Genomic DNA, 27121 nt, shown 5'->3' with positions numbered 1-27121 from the left:
AATTGCCCCGGCTAAGAATCACTAGTTTAGCTGAAATAGTAACTAGTTTCCATTCTGTCCCCTCATTTTCAATTAGCTAAGGACGGGGTGGGGACCCAGAGGTCCCTAAGGGCTGGGCTCCCCCGCTCTGGGGAGACGGGTACCCCTGGATGAAGGATGACTGCCTCGATTTATGGCGGAAAGGTTGATGTAAGCTCACAGCCTGTTTTTCTTTTCAGCTCTACCAGCGTCTGGGGCTTTTTAGGCAAACAACTGGCTTTGGCCCTAGAGATAATTAAACCCATCTTTTCTCCGTCTCCCCGCCCCATCCCCTAAACCCTTTGGTCCATTCAATTCACAATGATAACATTGTTCAGGCAACAGCGCACACATGTTGACGCCGGGGTGTTTAATCTCGCGGGGCAGCAATTCTCCGCTCCACCCCCTCCACATCTGCGCGGCTGCCACGCTTATGACAAAGCGCCTGGCCGCCAGCGGGCTCGCCTCCGCACCCGCGGCTCGGGACGCGGCCCCCTGCGTCTAACAAGGAGGCAGTGTCTCGGAAGACCCTCTCGGAGCGCCCGGCGCTGGGGCTCCAGGTGGTCTCGCTGGCAGCCAAAGCATTTGGTGGAAAGTTCGAGAGTTGAAGCGGCAGTTCAGGGGAGACAATGCCGCTTGTGTGCCCTCTGCCGGGCGGGGCCCCGCCCCCTGATTTGGGGGGCTGGGGAGGGAGGATGGGGAGATGGGTTAAGGCTACACCACCTTCAAGCGGTCGGCCTCCCTCGGGGCGACTCTAGCACCAGCAGGAGCAGTATTTACAAACCAGAGGGACCTGAGAGGAATGCGGAGTCCTCGCTCTCTGAGTTTAGCGTTTAAGGAGATTAATGTTGTGACCGCGTCGTGTGTGCTGAGAGCTTGGTGTGTACTTCAGGGATGTCTTTATTTAATCGTCTCCATGGCTAAGAGGTTGGCGGTGGCTCCCGGCATGAGGGAGAGAGTGCGGCTAAGTGGTGAAGCATTCAGACCAGCTGTGTGGCCGTGGGCAAGTGACTTTACCTCTCTGAGCCTCAGTGTACTCCTCTGTAGAATGGACACGATGCACGTGCTTACTTCTGAGTGGGGGGTTTTATAAGGATTCGAGGAAATGATGTGTGTGTGACACATGTGATGGGGTATCCAGGCCAGTGGGAGGGCTTTGATGATGGTACCCGTCCTCCTCATATCGTTAGGATGGCTGCTATCAAAACAAAACAAATCGTCAGAAAATAACAAGCGTTGGGGTGAGAGAATGTGGACCAATTGGAACTTCTGTGTGCTGTTGGTGGGAATGTAAAACGGTACAGCCTCTATGGAAAACAGTATGATAAGTCCTCAAAAAATTAAAAGTAGAAGTACCATGTGATCCAGGAATTCTGTTTCTGGGCATATATCCAAAAGGATGGAAAGCAGGGTCTCAAAGAGAGATCTGCACACCCGTATCTGTAGCTGCATTATTCACAAGAGCCAAAAGGTGGAAGCAAGCCAGGTGTTCCCTGACAGATGACTGGATAAACAAAACGTAGGGTATCCACACAATGGAGTATTATTCAGCCTTGAAAATGAAACAAATTCTGAAGCATGCTACAACATAGATGAACCTGGAAGATATTGGGCACGGTGAACTAAGCCAGTCACAAAAGCGTGGTTCCACTGTATGAGGTACAGAGGGCTGTCAGAGTCCTAGAGACCGAAAGTAGACTGGTGGATGCCAGGGGATGGGGTGGGTGCAGATGGGGAGGCGTGTAACGGGGCCAGAGTTTCAGTTCTGCAAGAGCAAGAGTTCTGCGTATTGCTTGCGCAGCCATGTGAATGGACTTAACGCAACTGAACCGTACACTTTAAAATGGTTAAGATGGCAGATTTTATGTTGTGTGTATTTTTACCACAATTAAAAATAAAACTTTTAAAACGGTGGCTGTTACCTAGCTCAGAGGTTGGGTAGGTGACAGAGCTGCAATCCAAGTGAGCTTTTATCCACCTCTCACCTCTAGCAGGTCAACAGAGGGCTCTTTCCCCCAGAGCGGGCGGTCAAGAAACACTTGTAGAATGAATACAGTGGGGGTGAGGAGACACCGAAATATTTTCTTGGCAGTGTTTATCATGTTAGACTTTGATGCAGTTTTCCTCTTCTCTGTGTTTAGGACCGTCTCCCTTCTTCTGTAAGAGCAGCACAGTGTATCAACGCTCATGTTATTAAGAGAACATTTTCCTGTTAGGGTCATTGGTATGTCTCTTCAGTTCTCTAGGACTCCCAATTTATGGCATGCCTCTGGCGGCTTTTTCAAGCTCCTTAATCTAGCCGTGTAAATCTTGGAATGAATGAAGAACCATCATCAAATTTCACATCCCTGAAGCTGCACAGCCATAAATCGCCGAGTGACAGCAGCCTTGGTAACATCAGCTCCAGTGAATTCTGGCGTGGGCCAGAACCTTCTGGATGAATTGTATCCCCGTAGGACAGGAAGGAGCCTGGGGTGAAAGTTTCAGAGTGAAATCGGGGTGGGGGGATGCTGGGCCACAGGATCCTAAGAAGTCAAGGGTCTTTGAAAACTCAGCTCTAGTTTCTGGTTATATTTTGGACTTTGGTTGGTTCTCAGAGCCTCGTGAAAGGCGTCCAGGGGTCTGCCCCCAGCCCATAACTGGAGCTCGTGGTCCAGTCTAAGCTCAGGGAAACCGGACGCTGAGTAAAGAGCAGACTTCCAATGCTGGACTTGCAGTTTTTACTTGGAAAGTGTCACTTTGCTTATAAAATATTTAAGTCCTCTCTCATAGTTTGGTGGCATCCTTTGGGGACAGTCAGAGGACCACATAGTCTGGAAAGTTAACTAAGCTTTTTCTAAAAACCATGAAATTTTGGAAGGAACAGTTGGGCCATTAACTTGCTTACTACTATTTATCAGGTCTTCCTAGCCCTAGCCGGGAGACCGGCTCAAGGAGGGAATGAAGGCAGCTTTGTACGGGCTGACAGTCCCCCCTCCACGATGCAAATGTCTGTCCTCTGCAACTGGCCATCTCTTCGCTTCTTTGCCTTCTGTGCACGGCTGTCTCCACCATTACCACGTCCTGGGGTCTCTAAGCAGCTGATGATCAAACCCCGTGCGTGGCCTCCGTATCCCTGTTACCTGACGCTGGCCACCACCTGGTCATCTTATCCTGCCTGTCTCTGGTCCTGTTCCTTCCCCTGGACCGAGGTCTTGCGGTGGCCGTGTCTTCCATCTCCCGCACAGCCCCCCAGTAGTGGTCCGAGGCGGTGCTCATCTTTCTCATTGGATGTGCATTTTTCCCACAAAACTAGATGCATAAGTGCAATTCAGCAGCCCCCAACTGGACATTCAATTGTCCAGTCAAATTTCCCACTTGGATTTCCCACAGGTCGCCTCAAGTTTAGCTTTCTGCATCTACACGTGTTTCCTTCTCTCCTACTTCACCTGTGGAGCTCTTCCTCCTGCGCTTATATCCACCACTGGCATTATTGCCCACGAGGCGTTCCTAGCCAGCACTGGGTAGCCCTTCTCCATCTCCCTCTCTTCAAAATGCTTGCCCTTGACCAGTCTTTGGCTTCTGTCCATTCCCACTCCTGCTTCGAGGTGTTTACCCAATAGAATTGTGTTCACCAACAGGAAGGATGTTCACTGTAGCCCGATTTGTAATAGTCCCAAACTGGAAACTCCCCAAATGCCCATAGAAAAATCAGCAGTGGCCTATTCATACAGTGGGGTCCAGTACAGCAGTGGAAATGAGTGAATAACCGCTCCGCATAGCCACGGAGGGTGCGCGCGGACACAGTTAAGTGAAGGAAGCAGAGGCAGAAGGGGAAGCCCCAGGCAGGCAGGGTGAGTCTGCGGTGTTGGGTGTTCGGATGGTGGTCACCTTTGGGGATGAGCAAGGGGCTGGTGTTTGGGAGGGGCCCGGGAGGGGCCCGGGGGGGTGTCTTTGGTGCTAGTAACGAATGTGCCGTGTCCTGCTCTGGGTGCGTTTGCATTGAGAAATTTCACCAAACTTCATGAACATGTAGGATCTGTGTGCTTTACTGCATGTATGTTATCAATAAAATAGTTGACTTAAAGACTAGAAGAGGATTACACGAAGTAATATATTGAATCCAATAGACTAATGGAGCCCTACTAACCATCAGGCTGTGCGGGGCACTGGAGGCTCACGATCGAGACGTCATTGCCCCTGTTCCCAGAGCTCCGTCAGGGGGTCATCTTGTACTTGGAAATTATCCACATCTGAAGAAAGCAGCTTTCACGGCAAGTGGTCACCTGGGCATCCCCACTATTACCTGGGTGTGTTTCCTGCCCATCCATTTCTGGGTGTGTATATAATTGGGCTCGATTGTTTTGCTCAGAACTGCCTTGGTTGCAAAGGACAGCAACCTGACTCTAAGTAGCTTACACGGGACTTGTCTGAAGGGTCTCCACGTGACTCACGAATTAGAAGAACTGAAACCTCAAACTTCAGGGAGGATGGGGACCACCAGGCCAGGGGATCAAGCCTGGAAGGCTTCCCCCTTAATTCTGAGCTCTGTCCTCCTTGCCTGGAGTCTTCTCACCGGCCAGCTTTCTCTGTGCGGTGATGGTGTGAGGCTGCCCAGAGTGCCACATTACATCCTTAGGGTTTAAGGCAGAGAAAACAAACAGGGCTCTTTCCCACCAGGTGCCAGTAAAAATAAAAGAAATCTTGTGTTGGGCCCAGCTTGGGGCTCGTTCCCTCCCATCCCTCAGCTCTGGGGAAGTAGGTCATGGGACAAGGTGGTGGCTCCCTTGGGACCACTTGGCTCGATTGCAAGAGCCACGATGAAGCTCTCCCAGAGAAGGAGATGGCGTGAACGTGGCACCCACGGGTGACATCACAGTGAGCTGTGTCTCAGCACGAAATGAACCCTTAGGGAGCAGGAGGAATATTGCATCTTCTAGAGCTCTTTTCCCAAGAGTTTATTGTATTCATTTATCTTTGTGTATTATTGTGTATGCACATCAGTATGTGTATATCGGGGGGCATACCCCTAATTTTTAGGGTGTTAAATACAGTTCTATAAAGTGTGGCTCTGGAAACCTCCACCTAGGTACCCTTTATTTATTTATTTTTAAATTTTATTTATTTTTGGCTGCGTTGGGTCTTCGTTGCCGCTCACAGGCTTTCTCTAGTTGTGGAGAGCAGGGGCTACTCTTCGTTGCGGTGCGCGGGCTCCTCATTGCTGCGGAGCACAGGCTCAGGTGTGCGGGCTTCAGTAGTTGCAGCACGTGGGCTCAGTAGTTGTGGCTCACGGGCTTAGTTGCTCCATGGCATGTGGGGTCTTCCTGGACCAGGGCTTGAACCCGTGTCCCCTGCACTGGCAGGTGGATTCTTAACCACTGCGCCACCAGGGAAGCCCCACTTAGGTACCCTTTAAATGCCTGCTGCCCTCTGCAAGTCTGCATGGCAAGCTGCCTTTGGTTATCGTAATCCGCTTGTGCAGAGGACCCTAACTTAGTGAGGGGCACACTTGTACGTATCGTGTGACTGTAAATGGGAGGAGAACCCCTAGGTGCTGAGAGGAGGCAAACGCGCTTGGGTGATGCTTGGGGATCAGGCTTGACCTGTATGTGGGGCAGAGGTCTTGCCTGACATGTCAGAGGGTCATGAGAGGGGATACCGCCTCCTGTTCCACCTGCCTCTACCCTTCATTGGCACCCTCCAGCCCAAAATTTGCCCTCCCGGGGCCAGCTTTGGGGTTATCATTTCAGGCTTTTGTGAAAGAAGGACATCAGAATCGGCTTTGGGGACAGTCGTGAAGCTGGTTGCTGTCAGGATGGTTTTTCTGGAATCTATTTTCTTTGGACTTAGCTTTTGGTTCTCAGGGGTTTGGACTTTTTTAATCTTTTGAAGATGAAGGTCCTTTGTTCATTCCTGTGAGTTCACTCAGTCAGTGGTGTTCTAGACTATAAAGGGCAGTGGGAGAAAAAGCCGGTTTCCTAGGTTCTGGGTTTCCTTGGGTTGCTTTTCTTAATGGGCTCAGGGAGATATCAACTCTAAACATTTATTTTAAAACTCGAGTCTTGGGTAATCAACTACAGTAATTTAACAACAAAGTGTGAAGACAGTTTTCTCCCTAAAATGCATGCATGTTTCCATCTGCTTTAGTGGTGACTGTTAAGCCATCTTTTTTTTTTTAATTAATGTATTTATTTGTTTATTTTTGGCTGCATTGGGTCTTCGTTGCTGCGCGCGGGCTTTCTCTAGTTGTGGCGAGAGGGGGCTACTCTTCGTTGCGGTGCGCGGGCTTCTCATTGCAGAGGCTTCTCTTGTTGCAGAGCACAGGCTCTAGGCACACGGGCTTCAGTAGTTGTGGCACACAGGCTCAGTAGTTGTGGCTCACGGGCTCTAGAGCGCAAGCTCAGTAGTTGTGGCACACGGGCTTAGTTGCTCCGTGGCATGTGGGATCTTCCCAGACCAGGGATTGAACCCGTGTCCCCTGCATTGGCAGGCAGATTCTCAACCACTGAGCCACCAGGGAAGCCCTGTTAAGCCATCTTGATCCCTGAGACTGAAATGGTGTAGACTCCACACGGTGGAGCGGTTTCCATATTAAATGGAAACCTTGGGAAGAGGAGATTTGGGATTTGCTTTGAACTTTGAATTAGTCGCTGCTCTTCTTTTAAAAAATGACTGTTTTTTCTTTGATAAATCACAAGATTATGTAGGTTTCAGGAAGAACAGAATAATGACATGGTTCATCCCTCTCATTGTCTTAAAATGATTAATGAAAAAATTTCACTTAGGAAGCCATGCCAAAGAGCCTGTAAATGTTTGCAAGAAATTTAGTTGGACACTTTATCCATTTATCTTTTTTTAAAAAAGAAACCTTATAACCCTGATATCTTAATTGTCTTAGCAGTTAAGATACGTTTTATCTTACACGTTAAAAAAAGTTACATATACACCTGCTGCAACAAACTATATTTGTGATTATATATCAGTGTTTTCTTTCTTCATTGCCTGTGACATTAGTGACTGTACCTGTGTTAATGTCATGCTTATCCAAACATTTCTTTTCTGTTTGATCTATTGTAATTTTTTTCAAATAAAGTTATCATAGCTGAACTATGTAAATACCCACACGCACATATTATTTTTTCTGTACTGACTGTCACTCTTACAGCTCATTGTTTGAGAGGCCCTGTAAAAATGACCCATACAAATTACTCCCCGTTCGCCAGGCACTGTTGTAAGTGCCGCCTCCTGTGAGCTTCCCTATGAGGAAGGACCAGTGTAATATCCCTGGAGGAAGGGGATACGCACAGAGGTTAAGTAACTGGGCCAAGACCACAGGCAGTGCACAGCTGAGATCTGAACTCAGGCCACCCGGCTCCAGGGAGTGTAAAGGTCAAGAGTGGGGTTTCGGCGCTCAGGCACTCACCTAACGTGTGGCCTCGGGCAAGTTACCTTTCCTCCCTGAGCTTCAGTTTCCTCATCTGTCAAATGGGGCTCAATCCTGCCTCGCCTGGATCCACCACGTGATGGCCAAGAGTGCTCAACGCGAGAACCGTCACGGAGCACGTGCCTTTTTGCACTTCTGGGTTCTTCAGCCATCTTCATTTGTAAATTGTGGGTCCACTGTCCCATTCTCTGCTCTGGGTTGATGGCTGTGTTTGCCAGTAGGAGCTGTGGTGAGGCATGGTCTGTCCCCGCGCTGGGAGCAGGGGCACCGGGGTCTGTCGGGGTCTCGCCGAGTCCCAGGCACCGTGCCCGAGGCTCCTGTGCACAACGGCACGAAGCTGGCTTGCTCGCTCGCTGAATACTGAAGCATCGCACACCTCAGGGGTTCTTTCTGGCCTTTGGGGGTTTGGCTCCGCTGGGGGGGAAGGGAAGACGGTTGGAAATAGAGACTGTATCTGTGTAGTCTGTCAGCATGGGGGGCCACTCCTGGTGTTCCTTAGCTGCATGTCAACTCCTGTAAATGGAAATATCTAAGGGGATGTTTCAAGGAGTGGCCAGAAGGATGGGGCGGGGTGGGCGGGAGACAGCCAAGTGTTCACAGTGAAGGGGACTGCAGGAGGGCAAGGTCTGCCGAGGCTGGAAGAGCCACATGTTGGCCGCTGCTACCTGGAGGTCCAGAAAAATGGTGACCATAGGGTGTCCTTTCCATTTGGTTGTGGGTGGTCTCTGGTGACCTTGGCTTGGGTGGGGTGCTGGGGCTGGGGCCGACACGGCTGAGTTCACTGCGAGGGAGCTCAGGGGGGCAGGGGTGCACCCTCCGGCCGCTCACTGGGGCGCAGGGATTCTCTCCAGGAGTTGTCGCCTCCCCCTCAGCCCCCCACCCAGAGTCCCCTGCAGAAAAGTACCTGAGGAGAACAGGAGTCATCCCCAGACTGTGCCCACGTCTTTGGCAGGACAGACTTGCCTTCTTCCATCACCCCCGCCCCCCGTACATAAAAGTGCTCGGGCGCGATATCGAACACGCACAGCTCCACTTCCGGGTGTGCCTGCCCCCCCCCCCCGGAAATACGGGTGCCCGGATGTGCACAGTAGCGCTGCTCGCAGAGCCCCAAACTGGAAACTACCCAGACGCCCGTGTCCTGTGGGATGGATCCGTGAACAGGGCTGTAATCGAGCTGTGGAATACTGTACAGCAACGAGGAGGAATGAACGTCCACAGCAACGTGGATGAATCGCACAAACGCTGTTGAGTGAAAGAAGCCTGGCACAGAAGAATAGATACTGTATTATTCCCTGTTTATAATGTTCAGAAACAAGCAAAACTAACCTCTGGTTTGAGAAGTTGGGGGGAGAGGAAGGGGGCACTGGTAATGTTCTGTTTCTTGATCTGGGAGAAGGTCCCATGGTGGGTTCACTGTGACAGTTCACTGAACTGCACCCCTATGGTTGTGCACGTACAACACGTATGTTGTAATGCAGTGAAAACATTCTAACAGACACGCCAAGGAACTCCCCTTGCTGAGCTGTCAGCACTGCCACTGAGATGTGTGGTTAAGGCCTCGGGTTGGGTGGGACCTCGGTTTCAGTATCAGCTCCCCGACCCTGGGAGGCCGCACCACGCCTCTTGGGTCTCAGGTGCACCCCTACCCCTACCGACGCGGCACTGTGCTCACCTCCTAGGGTGACGTGAGGGCTGAATGAGCTAGAAGGGTGACCAAGACTGGCCCGGGGCATCTCCCTAGTGACAGAGGCCCCCTTCCCCTGGGGTCCCCTCCCGAGGCTCCCTCGATCCCCCGTGGGGGGCACTTTGCAGAGGCTGCCGCAGTAGACCCTGCATCCTCATCTTCTCCATAAATCAAAGTGGAAATGCCCTGGGCCAGTCATATTGTTAAGGTTTAAAACAGATTTTTGGTTTTTAAAGGGCCTTTGGGCTGCCAGTGCTGTGAACCTCCTTCCTCAAAGGCATTCACGCGTTCTCGTCCTGCTTGTACCTGTGGCAGCCCTAACCCCCCAGCCTGAGGCTTTCACGCTGAGAAAGCTGAAGCTCGCTGGTCATGTTTCTCCTCCCTTCTGGCCAAGCTGGTTGCACTCTCCCTCCCTGTCTCTCTGGTTCCCCACCCCCGAGGCAGGAAGTGGAGATTGGGCTGTATCTCCCAGGAGATGAAGGGTACCTGCAGATGCTGCAGGCCCACCTGGGCTTGGCCATCCTGCATCTTTGCAACACCGACGATGCTCACCTTCGTTGCTGCTCCATGTTAGTCCAAAGGATGCACGATCCTTGGGAACCAGGGGCCCACTCCCCGAAGCATCGCTCTTGCACTTACATCCATCTTGGTGTTCGCCGTCTATGAAGTGGACATAATGGCTTAGTCTAGTGTCACTGCCAGTATAAGGGAGAAGGGCTTGGTCCCTTGACCTTGTTTTGTCCTGAAGTCCTCTTCCAAACCCCCCACCCTCCCCGCCAAGATGCTGCCATTCACCTCTTTTTCTTCTTTTTGTCTAAGGCTGTGTAAACCCTGGCTGCTGTTAGAGACATCTGGGGTGCTTTAAAAAGTACAGGTTTCTGGGCCCCTTCCCCAAAGATAGTGATTCATTTGGTTCCGAGAGGGGCAGGGTACTGGAGCCCACTTTGTGCCAGTCTGCCCACCACTGTTCTCAGTGACTTCACTTTGGTAGCTTGAAATCTTCCAAGATGAAAATTGGCAAACACCGCAGATCGGGTCCTAGAGAGCCGGTTATTAAACGTTTACCAGCCCCCACTGGGCTAGGGCATCAATGTGTTCTCAAAGTTCCCATGGTGATTGTCACACGCAGCCAGGGCTGAGCACCACTGGCCTAGGTAACCCATGATAGGCATAGTAAGGTTGACGTTTACACTGTAGCTCACAGCTATCCAGCCCTTCCAGTGGTTAAGCTATTTATATGAATTAGATCACTTAACTCTCACAGCAACCCATGAAGGGGGATTATTATTCCCATTTTTCAGATGAGGAAACTGAGGTCTGGATAGCTAACCTGGCGCTTGTCCAAGCCCACCCAGCTTGGTAGTGGCTGAGTCTGGATTTGAGCCCAGGCCTGAGTCCCCGGAGCCCAGGCCTGTCCAGGGCCTCTGGGATGACTTGGTCAGTACCCCACTCTCCCCAGCAAGTTGGTGCAGAGTTCATTGTTCTTATTGTCCAAGGTGACCACGGGGTCTGAGCCTGTGACCTGTAGTCTGCTGCAGGTCAGCCTGGAACAGGCAGTCATCACCAGGGGTCACCGGCCCTGGGCAAGTCTCCATCGAGCTTAGGCAAGATGCTTGGACTCTGAGCTGGGAGAGTGAAACCCAGTCACTAATGAGCTTTTGGTGCCGATGTGTGTTTTCTCCCCTTTGCAGTGGAACACGACAAAGAGTTCTTCCACCCACGCTACCACCACCGGGAGTTCCGGTTTGATCTTTCCAAGATCCCAGAAGGGGAAGCGGTGACTGCAGCCGAATTCCGGATCTACAAGGACCACATCCGGGAACACTTCAGTAACGAGACGTTCCGGATCAGCGTTTACCAGGTGCTGCAGGAACACTTGGGCAGGTGGGTGCTGTACTGGTGCCTGGGAGAGGTCCTGAGCTGCTTCAGCTGCAGAGGAGCTGGTGGCCAGAGGATGCGACCAGACTGGTCATGACCGCTCCCCCCGTGGATCACCAGCCACGTGCCCTGGATGGAGTATCTTTTTTTAGAGATGGTGTATGGTGTATGTCTCCACCTCTTAAAACTATCACCGTCAGCAGATCGAGTTAGGAATAGGGGACAGCCAGGTGAGCCAGGGATTGGGTGGCCCCCGTGGGGAATTATGGGTAGTCTGGGTCAGCCTGTGTTTAGGGGGAACGAGGGAGAGGAAGAAGCGTTTTTGACGGTCTGCTTCTCTCCCATGTGATGTCAGGCCACCAATGAAAGTGGCCATTTGTAATAAAATGCTAGGGGATAAAAATCCCCAAATCAAAAATAAACGGTCAGAGAACTCTGAGCCTTCCAGGAATCTTGAGGTCAGGAACGAAAAGCTTGGGTTGAAGGACTTTCGTTTCTTGAGACCCTTCCGTTTCGTTTCAAAGTCCTCTGAGAGGTGAGAAGGCTGAGAGAATGGGCTGGAACTTCTTTTTTTTTTTTTTTTAACATCTTTATTGGGGTATAATTGCTTTACGATGGTGTGTTAGTTTCTGCTTTATAACAAAGTGAATCAGTTATACATATACGTATGTTCCCATATCTCCTGCAGTCCCGAGGTGGTGCTGCCTGGTGGCTGGGTTTTTGGACATCGCGGGCTCTTGGACTTTTACTCCCACCGGCACCACCTGCCACTCCTCATGACGGAAGAAAGGTGGTGTGGACGCCCCCTTCTGCTGGGCTGTCCTAGCGTCTTCAGCAGGAAAGGGGACCTCGTAGCACGTTTGGGGACATAGCGACTCTCAGCACCTGGCTTGGCAGGCACTGTCATTTGGAAGGTCATCTTAAATACTAAGAAAACCAAGCTTGTCTTGAGTGTTTCCAGTGTTTCGCCTTCGTTAACTGCCTCTGCGCCCAGTTTCTCGCGTTGTCTCAAATCAGCAGATACATGTGCATTTATATCTTTTCACAAGTGATATCTCGTCATAGAGTCTCTCCTGCACCTACTTCTATCACTAAACCTTGATAGTCTTGACAGTAAACCTTGACCATCCTTCCACGTCCCTTCCCAGGGGGCATCCTCGTTCTTTTCATCACCACGCGTCTCCAGTCGTGTGGGTTGTGCTCTAAGGTATTCAGCCAGTTTCCTGCGGGCACAAGGTGGATTCTCAACTTTTCCGAATTATAGACGGTGTGGGTGGGGCGTATAACACACGTGCTTGTCTATCAGTCGGATATAGTTCTAGAAATAGAATTGTGGGGTCGGGGGCGCATACCTTGGTGACTCTGATAGATTTTGCTGAACTGCTCCCTTTGGAGGCTGTGTCAATATATACTTCTGCCAGCCACATGGAGGGGGCCTGTGGCCCCATGTGCTCCCCAGCATGGGCTGTTATTGCACTGTTTTGATCTTAGTCTGTCTGATGGGTGACACGTGGCGTCTCAGTGTGGATTAAGTTTGCATTTTAGAGCGCCCGCTTGAATGCACTGCCCTGTACTGCTCCCCTGCTAGAGAGGATGGCAGACCCTCCCTGAGGGGATGGCACCTTTCTGGAATGTGGGTGTGGCTCGGAAGGGGGTGCGGGCAGCAGACAGCCTTGGCAGTCACCTCCGAATCTTACTAAAGGCACTCAGGTGCCCCACTTCACCCTGGTGGGCTGGACCCTGGCCCCCAGACCCAATTTCAATAAGAAGCATTGAGTTCAGTCCCCCAGGGTAACATATGTTTGCTCTGTACTCTGACGGATCCCCCGGGACTCTTGAACGAGAGCACATGTTTGGCTGTTTTCTCCTGAAGGCTGACCAACTGGGGCGAGGCAGGTACCCAGAGGCTATCTGTCAGTAGCACTCGATCGGTCCACTTGTGCAAAAGCCAAGCCCTGCTCACACCCCAGGGCCTCCTGGCAGGCTCCCCAGAGCTGCCTCAGAAACCTCCACCCAGAGGTTTAACCTCAGGAACGTAGCTGCCCCGATGGCCTTTGGCTGAGCGGGACCGGAAGGGTTGGCTGGTGTCGTCTGTGCAGCTCTTCCCCCAAGTTCTCCACGCAGGAAGGCATTCGTCCTCCCTGGCCGGCGGTCTCTGGGGTCAGCTGGGATGCTGCTGGCGTGGGCCCCTCCCTCACGTGCGTGGGAGCTTTCTTCATGTCTGGAGCATCCTCAGGCCCCGCCCTTGACGCGAGGGGCACCCCACCCCTCGGCCCCACGCCTGCCGTGTGCGCCCGCTCCACTCCACGCGCCGGGAAGAGCAGCGGAGACCCAGCAACGGGCGAGACGGGCCTGGCGTGCACGTGCCTCCCTCGCGGGGCGGGTGGGCTGCGCAGAGGCCACTGCATTTGGAGAGACCCGTGGGAGCCCAGCCATTTGCTTATTCAACCACTGCTGCTAAACCGCTGGAATAAACCAGCCCGGCTCACGGGGGCAGGGACCTCGTCTCAACTCTGTGTGAGGGGTGTACCGGTTTCCTGCCCTCACGAAGCACCACACACTGGGTGGCTTGAAACGATAGAAATGTGCTCTCTCACAGTGCTGGGGGCCGGAAGTCTGAAATCAGGGTGTCAGCGGGCTGTGCTCCTTCTGAAATTTGCAGGGGAGGATCCTTCCTGCCTCTTCCAGCTTCTGGTGCTGCCGTCGATGGCGTTCCTGGCGCTCGGCGGCGCCGCTCCCATCTCCACCTCCGTTGTCACATGGCTCTGGCATCCTCTCTGTGTGCCTCTCTCCTCTTCTGATAAGGAGACCAGTCATCTTGGCTTAGGGGCCGTCCTGCTCCAGCATGACTTTTCATTACTTAACTGATCATGTTCATAAAGACCCTAATTCCAAATAAGGTCACATTCAGAGACACCAGTGGTAGGACTTGAGCGCATCTTCTTAGGAGATACAATTCCATCCATAACAGGGGGTGAAGACGGGCAGTCAGCAAATAAGCAAATAAATAGGCCCACTGGCCAGACAAGGTGACTGGTAGTCCTTGACGGCCTGTTGAGCTGGGGATATTTGAAGGACTAGAAGGAACTGAAATGGGGTGCGGGGAGAGTATCTCCGGGGAACCGCAAGGGCCACCGTCCTAAGGTGCAGACAAGCATGTTTGTTAGAAGGACAGAAGGGAGGTGATGATGCGGGGGTGGGTGTGAGCCACTGGGTCCTCACTTAGAAGAAACACAAGCCTTTGGCTTCCCTAGTGCCTGCTGGCAGCCCCTCAGCCTTCTGTCTGTGTCAACCTGCTGACTTCGTGGGCACTGGTCCCATAACAGTTTGAAGTGGCTGCCTCCTCAGCCCTGCCTTAGCTCCATGGGGTGGATCCAGAGGCCCTGGGAGGGGAGAAGGCCTGAGTCACTGTGGTTGGGAGAGGGACAGGCGGGACAGGACAGCTGTCAGTGGCTCTGTGGCCGGCGTGACAGGTTGCCCCGAAGAGCACCTTGGCCACAGGCCACCTCTGGGGACGCTCAGGCCAGCGTTGGGAATTCCTGCCTCGGGGGGCTTTGGGCTTTGCTGGGAGACCGAGTCCCCCCTCAGCAAATGTTTGAGTACCTGCTGTGCTGGGCGATGGTGGACGTGACCAGACCCCAGTCCGAGCCCTTGAGGAGGTCACATTCAAACAGAGGAGGAGACGCAGGGGGACACGGCAGGTGCAAAGCGTAAAGCAGAGCAGAGAGTGGACCGAGAGGCCGCAGGAGGGCCGCAAGGGGCTGCTTGCTTTAGATTTCTAAGCTTCCTATCTATACTTCTTTTTCTGGAATTTATTTATTTTTTATTTATTTATTTTTGGCCGCGCCGGGTCTTCGTTGCTGCGCAAGGGCTTTCTCTAGTGGCGGCGAGCGGGGGCTACTCTTTGTTGCGGTGCGCGGGCTTCTCATTGCGGTGGCTTCTCTTGCGGAGCACAGGCTCTAGGCGCACGGGCTTCGGTAGTTGTGTCTCGTGGGTTCTAGAACACAGTCTCGGTAGTTGTGGCGCACGGGCTTAGTTGCTCCGCGGCATGTGGGATCTTCCCGGACCAGGGCCCGAACCCGTGTCCCCTGCTTTGGCAGGAGGATTCTTAACCACTGCGCCACCAGGGAAGCCCCCTATCTATACTTGAAAGAAGGAAGCAAGGCCCTCATGCTCCAAGAGTTAAAAGGTGAACATTTTTTCCAAAAAATTACTGATTTTTCTTCTGGGTAGGTTCTGTTTTTGACTCCAGAGCAAAATGATCCTATTATGTTGTTCCCCAGGTGGGATAACCCAGCTTTGAAGAGTATAGATTCGCATCCCGACATTATGTACCAGTGTGACCTTGGGAAGTAGTAACCCCTCAGAGCCTCGGTTTCCTCCTCTATACAATGGGGATAATAACTGAATCTACCTCCCAGGGCTGTGGTGAGGATAAAGGGAGTTACCATACCTACTTAGAACATAGTAAGCTCTCAATAAAGGCTTCCCCGCTATTAGAATCATCACCATCGCTGCCACCATCACCACCATCCTCACCATCACCACCACCATCACGGGGAACGCAGAGACCTGCTTAGGAAGATGAAGGGCTCCAGGTCTGGGTGGTGGTACTGCCTTTGCCCTCTATGCTAAATCCCTTAATTTCGCCGTTTCTGATGGGGATGCAGGCCTAAGCTTGCTTGGAGGTGGAGCGCTTGTTTGCGTTTCCACAGCCTGGACCACACATCCTCTTCAAGCAGAAGGCCTTTGGCTCATCTGAGCCCGAGAGGAGTTCTGATCCGGCCCCCGCCACCCTGCTGTGTGGCCCCCTGCTCCCTCTGCTAAGGGAGGCGTGGCCTCCCTGACACCGACCGCCCAGCTGCGCAGAGCTCGGAGCTGGGACATCTGGCGAGCCTCTGCCTGAGCTCCAGGAAAGCCCTGGGCGTGCCGGGGCTTAGCTGGCTTTGGGTCGGCCTCAGCATCGCTCCCCCTGTGGCAGCCACTTTCTACAGACTCCTCTTGATCTCTTGGAATCCAGATTAAATTCCGATAATGAGCCGAGCTGGAGGCCTTCCACGGCCTTTGGGCTCCACTTGCAGCTGGAGAGGCCGCCCTTGGCCGGCTGTGGGGTGAGCGGGGGCCGAGAGGCAGGTCTGGGGATGGTGGCCTTGGCTCCAGTGGCCTTGCTGGGGAGGGTGGGGGGCGGCGAAGGGCTTGGAGTCTTGCCCTCCTTTTAGGAACCCTGGGTCAGGGGTGGCCAGTCGGGGCTTGGCTTCCAGGAGCTGGTCCCACTTCTGTCCCCCTTGGCTCTAACCCTGGTTCCAGCTCAAGATGAGGCTGTTTGAGGTGGGCGTCCTGCAAGCTAACGGGCTTCATTCGTGGAACTCAGGCTGGGCGTTTTCCAGCCTCACCCCGCCCCAGCCCTCTCCTCGCAGGTCCACGCTTTCTCCCTGCAGTGCGGCCCCACTGGTAGGGGGTCCAGCTGGTCAGTGAGACACCCTGGGGCCCGCGGGCCAGCAGAACCCGCTTGCAGGGAGTCAGTCACTGCCAAGGTCGAGATGAAGTTGACAGCTGGATAAAAACTGTCCCTCGGTCTGTCTCAGGGACCTTGGCTGCCAGGAGGTGACCTCAGAGTGGTCTCTGGGGCCAAGATTGGATCAGCCGTAGCCTGAATCACTCGAGGAAGAGGGAACCGTCCCCGTGACGGGCCGGAGGGGGAGGGGGGCCGAGGGGCTGCTCGCCAGTTCCCTTCGCCCCAAGGCAGCCGCGGGCATTGAGGAGGGTGGAGGCCAGCGCTGTGCCCGTGCTGCCCACGTGGGGACCTTGTAACCTGCAGCCCCGCCAGCAGCCCCGCCCCAAGGCTCCCAGCTCCCTGCACAGAGGAGGTGCCACGGGTCTCCTCAGCCGGTGTCCCCACCCTCCAGGAATTCGCACGCCTGCTGCAGCTCCTGCCTTCCCTCGAGAAGGAAGCTTCGTCCAGAGCTTCCCTGACCCAAGCCCAGGGCCATCCTCGCCCTTTAAAAGCTCAGCTCAGTGACACGGCTCCTCCGGCATCAGATGAAAACGCAGGTTCCAAGTCAGGTGGCTGGGGTGCAGCCTGAGCTTCTGTGTTTCTGACAAGCTCCCAGGGGATGCGATGCACAGAGGCAGGCGAGAAGGCGCCGGGTGGACAGGGCCCCCCACTGTGGGGACATTGTGGTCCCCATGCCCCAGGGTGGCCTCAGGGCGGCGGGTCATCGGACCCTTCCCAAGTCTTTGTCGCATCAGATAAAGGTAAAGAACTTGGTAACGAGACTGCTTTTTTTTTTTTTAATTATTTTATTTATTTTATTTATTTATTTTTGGCTGCGTCGGGTCTGCGTTGCTGCGCGCGGGCTTTCTCTAGCTGTGGCGAGTGGGGGCCATTCCTTGTTGCGGTGCGCAGGCTTCTCATTGCGGTGGCTTCTCTAGTTGCAGAGCACGGGTTCTAGGCACGCGGGCTTCAGTAGTTGTGGCTCGTGGGCTCCAGAGCGCAGGCTCAGTAGTTGTGGCGCACGGGCTTAGTTGCTCCGCGGCACGTGGGATCTTCCCGGACCAGGGCTCGAACCCATGTCCCCTGCATTGGCAGACGGATTCCTAACCACCACGCCGCCAGGGAGGCCCACGAGACTGCTTTTTATCTGACTTCAGTCACCATGAGCATGTCTGGACCAAGGGGCGTGGTCGCACCGCAGGGCACTTCACCTTCCTTGAGGACCTTGGAAATGATTCTGCGAAGGCTTGATATCCCCATTTTACAGGTGTAGAGACCGGCTCAGAGGGGAAGTAACTTACCTGAGATCCCACAGCTCAAATGGGGCAGAGGCGGGACTTAGCCTCAGGTCTCTTGGACTCCAGGGCTCGTGTTCCTGGCCACGGCAGCACCCTGGGGCTTCTTGCTTGTACGGATTTCCTTCCCTGGAGTAAACAGGCTCAAACAGGGCGACTGTGAGTCCCCAGCTGCGGTCCTCACCCCTGGCCGTGCATTAGAATCACCTGCGGGGCGGGGGGGGCTTTTCCGACTCTGGCTACATCAGGGTCTGGGGTGTGGCTGGGCCTCAGTATTTTCTGAGCTCCCAGGTGCTTCTCTGTGTAGCCAGGTCTGAGAACAGGTGGCTGAGCTCTCTCTTCTCCCTCCCCTGTGGGCTGTCCTATGCGCCCAGGAAAAAGAAGGGGAGAGATTTCTTCTAGCCCAGGCCCCCAAGTTCCTCTTGCCTTGGTCTCTCCAACAACACTGTTTCTCTCCCATTGGACTGAGCCCCAAGTGTGGTCCAGGCCCTGATTAACAGTGTCAGTGGCACAGGGAAGGGGCAGGCTGAGGGTGGAGGTCCTGCGGGCTGTGGTTCTGAAGGCTTCCGGAATCTCCTGGAGCCTTCCTGCTGAAGGCCCGCGTGCCCGGTTCCACTCTCCTGGCTTTCACCTTGCATCACAACCCTCCGCCGCAGGGCGTGAGCTCCGCAGAGGGCAAGGAGGGAGCACTGACTGCCCAGGCACGGCCGGAACGTCCTGGAAGGTCCAGGGAGAGCAGCTTGGTCCAGGGCACCCAGGCACTTCTGGCTGCCTTCCCCCAGGCCCCCTCCAAATCCCAGCACAGAGCGGCTCCAGCAGGAACCAGGGCCCCTTGGGATCCACTCAGGTGTCCAACAGGCTCACTCTGGAAAAAGCCTGCATCCGGCGCCCCCCCCCCCCCCCCCCCCCCCCCCCCCCCCCCGCTGAGCAGATGGCAATCTGCTGTGTCCAGCCCCCGCGTCATGCCAGTCAAATCTCAGTTGGGCTGCCCTGCTCGGCAGCCCGGGACCAAATGTCCACATGTCCATCGGTTTCCTGTCCTGCAGGCTAAGGCCATCGTGGGCCTTGTTGCTTTTTAAAATCTCGGTGCCTTTTGTTTCCTTCCGTAATTCATCCCCTAACTGGCTTCACAGGGAAGATACGAGCGGTGGTCAGGGAGTCGGTGGCGACAAACTCTGTGCGTCAAGTGCTTGCAAGTTGCACGCACGCTAAGTCCTCACGACGACCTTGAGACGTCTATATCCTCCCGTTCTGTGGATGTGGTCATTGGGGCACAGAGAGGTCAAATGACCCTCCCAAGGTCCCACCCTCCCTGCAATTCAAAACCAGGCACTAGGTAAAATTTCGGGGCCCCACCCCCAGAATTCTGATGTAACGGGTCCCAGTATCGCCTTGACACTGGTTTTTTTTAAAGTCCCCAGAGTGGACTTGATCCTGTCCTTTCCTGTTCCTTTGAGGATCTGTGGGACCTTGCAGGAGTCACGTCATCCGTTCAGCGTGGGTGGAGACTCCTGCCCTGCGTCCCCTCCCGGGAGTGCGTGAGATGTGGTTGATGCTGGTGAGTGCCAGTGTGGGATTCCCCAAGGTGAGCGGATGGCAACCTAGATGCCTCTTTGGGAGAGGAGGTTACAGACGATGACGCTGGGGAGCCTTTAGGAGGACCTTCTTCTGTGCCTGCCCTGTTCCCATCATTCCATATGGATTTAATGCTTAATGACCGTGAAGGTCAAGGAGACCAAATGTCCCGTCAGTCAGTCCCCTTGCAGACCCGCCTTGTGGAAAGGGCCGCTCCTTTACCTCTTGTCCATGAGGCAGATGCCTTCGAATTCACGATGTAATATACACGCTCCCAGGTGGATAACAGTTCTCTGAACTGAGAGAAGAGTTGGCTGCCTTTGCTGACGGTGACGATGACAAAGCTGATTGTCCAGAGCACTCTGTCCTTCCCACCACAACCCCCTGAGGGAGGTACCATCACCCACCCCATTTTACAGGCAAGGAAACTGAGGCACAGTAGCAGGTTAGGGTTAAGGAAAGGAAGTTTGCATCTGTCCCCAGTCACATCTGGTTTCCCTCCTTGGCTGATGGATACACATTTGCTTTTCCCTTCATGGCAATCCTAGGAATTGGGTGATGGGAGGGAAACGTATTTTCTGCACAAGAAAACTGAGGCCGAGAAGATGGAAGACCTGCCCCGCTTGCCCCAGTGATGCTGTGTGGACAGCTGGTAAAGACCAGGGGCTTTGGAAGCAATTGGATTTGCCTCCCACTCCACCACTTGGAAGCTGCGTGAACTTGGGTGGGTCGTGGCCCGCCATGAGCCTCATCGGGCTTTTCCGCAAAGATCTGAGTGGGAGCCGTGGTGACCGTGATGGTGGCCCAGCAGCAGGGCCAGAGACGATCTCTCCATGAGGGCAGGCGTCCAGTGTGTTTTGCTCACTGTTGTATCCTTAGTACCTGGAAGCTGGCATATAGTAGGTGCTCAGCAAAACACGTGTGCATGAAGGATCTGCCCTTCTAGCCGTGGGCTTCCTGACTTGACAGACTGTGGCTGCGTCTTGCACAGAGGAGTTTCAGTACCAAGCACGGGGGCTGGTACGAGACCGTGTGAAACAGGTCCCTGCTGGCCGGGGGAGCGCTGGCCCTCCTCTCACACTTCCCACACCTCCCACCTTGGGCCCATCAGTCCCAGCAAGCCTTCCAATGTGTTCTCTCCTCCAGAGCTGAAACCCGAGAACACCTCGTTCGCAACCTTTCCTCAGCATCTGAGCCCAATTTCCAAAAAGTGAAAATTGCCCGTAATTATAATACTTTTCAATCCCAGGGAAGTTTCCCTGTGATGATTATAATTATATTATTTTGAGCTTGTGTGCCAGTGGGTACCCAAGGGTGGATTGGTTCTCGTCTGCAAGTAGGGGACTTGTCAGCGTGTGTGCCATGGCCCCGGATTCCCTACACTGGAATGAATTTTGGAAGAATGGGCTTCAGTATTGGGGGCTGGCTGTATAACTTGATCCCAGCGCTTTAATTCCAAAAGCACTTCATACTTGGACCTCTGCTCGTCCATAGGAGTCTATTTTTCCAAATGTATTAACATCTGTGTTTCATATCAGGGCCCGTAATTGCTTTAGCCTTTTTGGCAGGAGACAGAGAGAATTAATATTTTTCAGTTTGGTCATGAGCAGTGGGTCATCTGTAGCTGGGAAGAAAAGTGCCTGCTCAGATGTGAACTCAGTAAGGATGGGAAATGCAGGCTCACCGGGAAAGGGACGTTTTAAAAGGAGTCAACCATGGTTAAGGAAGCCCTTGGTTATTTCAAGTTCAGGCTGGAGGTCAGCATCTGGGTAAATGCTCAAGGTTCTTCCAGACACTGGTCCTTCCTTTGTCTTCCTACCACCAGCCCCCAGCAGCACCATTTTCTTCTTTTCTCCACAATGTCCAAGGCTTTGCCTTTTGTCACTCCAAAAATGGAGGAAGGAAAGCTGACACCTGGCCTGCAGTCCAGCGAGCGTGCCACCGCACCCCCTCAGGGACCCAGGGCAGGAATCGCTAATAGATCACAGAGCTCCTTCCTGCCTACCCGGGCCTTGGCCTGAATCCTCAGTACAGCTCCGCTAGCTGAGGCAACTGCTGCTAGTTGAGTGAAGCTGCCGTCGAGTGAAGCTGCCGTCGAGTGAAGCCTGCTGGCCACCCGTCTCAGGTCAGGCTTCCCTGAAGTCAGACCCTGAGCTGAAGACTGTGTGAAGGTGCACGATCAGAAAACGTTTCCAGAAAAAGCAGGTGCATGGGGAAGTGGGCCTGGAAAGATAGGCAGCCAGGCAAGGGGGTGGTGCCAGGCAGAGCCCCGCAGAAGGTGACTTCGGCTCCCTCGTCCTGTAGGGACTTCTGGAGGGGTGAGTCGTACCCCTCCCTGCACTCACGGGTCAGGGAGCTGACGTGCTGCTACCTCCTCATCCGCCAGTGCTGTCTGAGGCAGGTTTCTCAACCTGGCATCACGGACACTTGGGGCTGCCCTGTGCACTATAGGGTGTTTAGCGTCCTCCCTGGCCTCTGCTCGTGAGATGGCACTGCCAGGGTGCGACAACCCAAAACGTCTCCAGACGTTGTCACATGTCCCCTGCGGGACCCCTGGGGAGGGGGAGGTGCACTTCCACCCTGGATGTTCACAGGTGAAGGGGTGCTGGCACCTGGGAGGGAAAGCCCCCGGGAGCCAGGGAGCCCAGGCAGAAGCACCTGAGATGCTGCGCTTGTGGATAAGCCGGAGGGGGTGCTGCTGGCCCTGACCCAGGCTTGAGTGGGGAGTCCCTCCCCACCCTGTCTCCTTCCTGCCTCCCATTCATCGTGCTCACTGCTATCCTCCCCTAAAGCCCCACTAAGCTCCAGCCACGTACCTGCTCACACGGGTCCATCCATCGGCCCCATGGTCTGGGATGGGAGGGCCCAAGCTGAGCTGTTGTCAGGACCCCCGGGACCACGTTTAAAGAGAAAAATACAGATTCGTGTGTTTAACCACAGCCAATCTGGTGTAGGGACCGGAAGTCTTTGTTAGCATTCTTTTTTTAAAAAAAGATTTTTTTTAGAGCAGTTTCAGGTTCACAGCAAAATTGAAGGAAAGGTACAGAGACTTCCCCTATAGCCCCCATCCCCACACGTGCACAGCCCCCCCATTATCCATATCCCACACGAGATGGTACATTTGTTACAACTGAGGAACCTCCATCGATACATCATTATCACCCAGGGTCCCTAGTTTACATCAGGATTGACTCTTGGTGTACAGTTTATGGCTTTGGACAAATGTGTATGACATGTATCCATCGTCACAGTATCTTTATGTAGAGTACTTTCACTGCCCTAAAAATCCTCTGTGCTCTGCCTGTTCATCCTTCCCCTCCGCTCAGCTCCTGGCAACCACTGATCTTCTTACCGTCTCCATAAATTTGCTTTTTGCAGAATGTCATACAGTTAGAATCATACAGTATGGAATTATTATTATTAATTGTTAAAAAGAAGCTCCCAGGACTGGTCACATACTTTGTGAGACCCAGTGCAAAACGGAAACATGGGACTACTTGTTAAAAATGCATTAAAGGGGACTTCCCTGGTGGTCCAGTGGTTAAGACTCTGCCCTCCCACTGCAGAGGGCACCGGGTTCGATCCCTGGTCAGGGTAAGATCCCACATGCCATACAGCGTGGGCAAAAAAAAAAAAAGTGCATTAAGGATTTCAAGGCAGTGACTGCAGAGCATTAAACCAAGCACGAGCCCTCGTATGTGTGGGCTCCTGGGTGATTGCCCAGGTCACATGCCCATGAGGCTGGCCCTGCAAGCGACCTGGGTATAGATATCTGTTGCTGTCTATACACATATGAATGCTTCTCATCTGTACCTTGAAAGTCCAGTGCTTTAGTGCAGGGATGCACACCTGCCACAGTCCAGCTCCAGCCTCACCTCCAGCTGCCGCCTGTATACACACACACACAGAGACACACAGGTACACATACAGACATATACACACACAGAGATACAGGCACGCAACACACACAGATACACATACAGACGTATACACACACAGAGAGACACACAGGCACACAACACACACACACACACACACACACATGACCTGTGGTCCAGCCAGCTTGGCTCTCGCACACCCCCCTTTTCTCCAGAGATACCTTGTTTTCTGGCCTCTGCTTTCCCCCAGCTGGTCTCCCTTCCCTGTCTCTTCAGTCCTCACTCTAGTTTAATCCTTCCACCCCCCTGGAAACCAGAGTTTAGAAAAACATAATTTACTTTTTATTACTAGATCGTACTTTTCAGAATGGGTTTAGATTCACAGAAACATTGACTAGGTGGCACACAGAGCTCCCATACGCACTGTAGCCGGGCTCCCCTGTTAACCTCTTACATTAGTTTGGTGCATTTGCTATAGTTAAGGAACCCATGTTGATGCATTATTATTATGAACTGAAGTCAATAATTGACCCAGATTTTCTTGGTTTTTACCCAGTGTCTTTCTTCTGCTCCAGGACCCCTTCCAGGACATCATATGACATTTAGTCATCACGTCTCCTTGGGCACATCTTGCCTGTGGGTTTCTTAGGCTCTGCTTGTTTCTGATGACCTTGACAGTCAACCAGCTTTTTTTTTTTTTTTTTTTAATAAATAAATTTATTTATTTATTTTTGGCTGCGTTGGGTCTTCGTTGCTGCGCGCAGGTTTTCTCTAGTTGGCAGTGAGCGGGGGCTACTCTTCGTTGCAGTGTGCGGGCTTCTCATGGCGGTGGCTTCTCTTGTTGCAGAGCACGGGTTCTAGGCGCGTGGGCTTCAGTAGTTGTGGCGCACGGGCTTAGTTGCTCCGCAGCATGTGGGATCTTCCCCGACCAGGGCTCGAACCCGTGTGCCCTGCATTGGCAGGCGGATTCTTAACCACTGCGCCACCAGGGAAGCCCCTCAGCCAGCTTTTGACGGAGCGTTTATACATAATCCTCTCCCACTGTTGCTTCGTCTATCTCAACCTTACCTGTTTCAAACTCCAACTCGAATCCCACACCCTCTGAACCTGGACGCAGGTGGTCAGGATCGCTAGGTCCTCAGCCTGGAGCGCCCTGTGGCCTCTGGGGCTTTCGACCAGTGCACACCACCCCTTTCTGGTGCCTGGCACAAAGCCTGTGGTTTCCCTTCTTGCATGGAAACTAGATTATGAGAGCCTTTTCGGAGTTAGGATTTTAAATTTTTTTGGTTCTTCCTCAGAACCTAGTTAGGGACTCTTTTAAAGATGACACTTGGGTCCAAAAGCAGACTTCTTATTTCCCCTTGATGTGAGGTTAGGGATTTGGGCTCAACCTTTGGCTCCAGGGTTGGGCCTGTAGGCTGGGGAAGTGTAGGAGTGCTGGTCTGTGAGCCAGGTTTTCGAGCGGGACTGAGAATGAGCAGCCTGCAAGGGAGTCGGTCATTGTCAAAGGGAAGGAAATGGGGTTCTCCTTGGACAGCGCTTTCCAGCAGAGCCCTGCTTTGTCAGGCATTACACGTGCAGCGGATCGGGGTGCATCCCAGTGACCCTGAATTCCCAGGAGAAGAATCTGTGAGGCCCATAGTCTTGATTCCTGGGCTGGAAGAGGGACCGCCCACCGGCTTCCCCTTCAGCGCTGGGTCTTCTCTCCCAGGTCCCACCCCTACCAGCCATCGTGGGAGGGGGGGTCCTTGCAGTTTCTCCTGCAGCCCATGTCTGGCCTCCAAGGGTGGGCAACTCCTGCCGTGTTGGCCTCGCCAGCTGTGACCTGGGACAGGGCCTCCGTCCTTCCTCACTGCAATGGCTGACGGGCGCTGCCCGCGAGATACTTCCGCTCAGCACTGGCCTCTCCTGCCCAGGGCTTTCTCTGCCCCAGGAGTGTGTGCAGCTCACTGCAGAGTCAAAGCCCCTCACCTTCCATCGCAGGTGGATATATAGCCCAACCTCCTCGCACCCAGGAAGCACCACGCTGAGCTGTGTTCACGCAGCGCCCCGGGGGCCCAGCGGGTGTGAGCCCCAGAGGCCCACAGCTCCGTGTTTTGGCCCCTTTCCATCCCTGCCTCACTTCCCGCCCCGCTTCAGGTGGTTCCTGGGGTCACTTCTCAGACGAACCACTTGCATTCAAGTCCTTGACTCAGGATCTGCTCCCGGGGGGCCCCAGAATATGACAGAGGACGAGAGAGTGTGCACCTGGTAGGCTGTCGGGGGTCCAGCAGCGCAAGGCACCTGTGGCACCTGGCACAGCAGGTGTGTCCTCAGCCTCGCCTCTTCCTGCCGCCACTCTTTGGTTTAAGGAGCCACTGGTCTCAGACACCCCCTCCCTCCTCTGCATCGAGCTTCGGGTCTGGCCTTTGTTCTCGAAAACCTTGACTGTGGTGCTCAGGACACTTGCTTCTGTCTGCAGACTCCACTGCTGAGTTCATTTCCTCTCTCCCTTGTCTGCCTGGTTCACTTAACTTTTCTTCGCCTGGGTTTGGAATCTTAAAACAGCCTGTGGTTGTTTTTTAAAAAAAAAAAAGTAGGAAAGATGACACAGCACAAACACTGGGTTTGTGCTGGTGTGTTTGTTCCTTGAGTGTGCATGAAAGAGGCTGCACTTACCTTGTGCTATTTCCGTCCGGAGCTGGAGGCCGGAGGAAATGGGGCAACCGGGGAAGGTCTTGAAAAATGAGTCTCCCGTCCTGGGCGTCTCGCCCGCCCACCTCCACGATGCCAGATGCCGGCAGCTGCCCAGCCACGTGGGATTTCCCATCTCAGAGCTCCATGGTGCTCCCCACAAGGCCTGGTTGTTCTGGGGCAGCCCCGGGGACCTTCATGTTTCACCTCCGAGCACTGAAATCCCCAGCGCGGCTCACTTCTCATCGTTTGGTTTCTGTATGGAGCCCACCCAGGGTGAACAGAATGCCAGGTCTCCAGGGTTCTGGAAAATTCTGGGGCCCAAACCTTGGGATCTTAAGTAAGGAGGAGCAACAGTTGGGTCCCAAAGTAAATTTGAGATTGACTTTCTTCCCAGCCGCAGCCCCCTGCCTGTCTGCGTCCTGTTGGTTTCTCCTGACAGGTGCAGACGAAGGAGCTGACCTTGACAGGGTGCTGAGGGCATAGAAATGGAGGAGGTGAAGCCCAGGCAGCCGGGCAGCCTCCAGCTGGGGGTTGGCTGGGGGAGGTTTGGCCACCTTGTGATTACCTAGCCAGGACCTGTGGAAGGTGGGGAGCGTGGAGGTGCCTGGGGACGGACCAGTGTGTGTGACCAGGCAGCCTAGTGCCCGTGACCTGGGAGGGGGCTCCCGGTGGGTACAGGGTGGATGGTGGGCAGAGGCCCAGGGCACTGGAGGCAAATGCATCTCTGGAAGCACCTGAGTCAGTAGAAAAAACATTCACTCTTCCTTTTTAATAACACAAACTACAGAGAGTGACATCAGAAAACTTCCTTGGCTGATAGAAACTCCAAAGATACCAGCACATTCATTCAGAGGTCTTCTATTTGAGACCTACTGTGTGCTATGTTGTTTGCTAGGTGCTGGGACTCCGACGGAGGTGAGCAAAGTAGGACTGGTTCTGGCCGATAAGGAGCTTAAAATGTGTTGGGGAAAGAGGAAAACCCAAAGAACCACATGAACACATTTAAACTCTAGCCTGAGTGCTGGAAAGGAGAGGCTGCGAGGATGTATAATGAGGACCTACCCATCAGGGTGTCAGTGGAAGCTTCCCTGAGGAGCTGCAGGGTGCCCAGGGACGACAGAGGCGAAAGGACAGGGAACAGTCTTCCAGGCAGTGGGAACAGCATGTACCAAGGCCTGGAGTGGGCCAGAGTCTGGTATA

The 27121-nt window shown here is 53.7% G+C and overlaps 1 protein-coding gene across 1 annotated transcript in view; it reads left to right on the top strand.

The window, feature by feature from the left end:
- Positions 1-10816: 10816 nt before the first annotated feature.
- Positions 10817-27121, top strand: part of LOC132595357 (bone morphogenetic protein 7-like) — a gene marked incomplete at its 5' end in the record, with an annotated part of 57083 nt that continues 40778 nt past the window's right edge. The window contains one exon of the mRNA XM_060293228.1: positions 10817-11009. Within this exon, the coding sequence (XP_060149211.1) occupies positions 10817-11009 (193 nt within the window). The remainder of the gene's footprint in view (positions 11010-27121) is intronic.

The sequence above is a fragment of the Globicephala melas genome, unplaced genomic scaffold (assembly GCF_963455315.2).
Source record: "Globicephala melas unplaced genomic scaffold, mGloMel1.2 SCAFFOLD_640, whole genome shotgun sequence".
NCBI classification, from domain to species: Eukaryota; Metazoa; Chordata; class Mammalia; order Artiodactyla; family Delphinidae; genus Globicephala; species Globicephala melas.
This window is presented reverse-complemented; position numbering and strand designations above follow the sequence as displayed.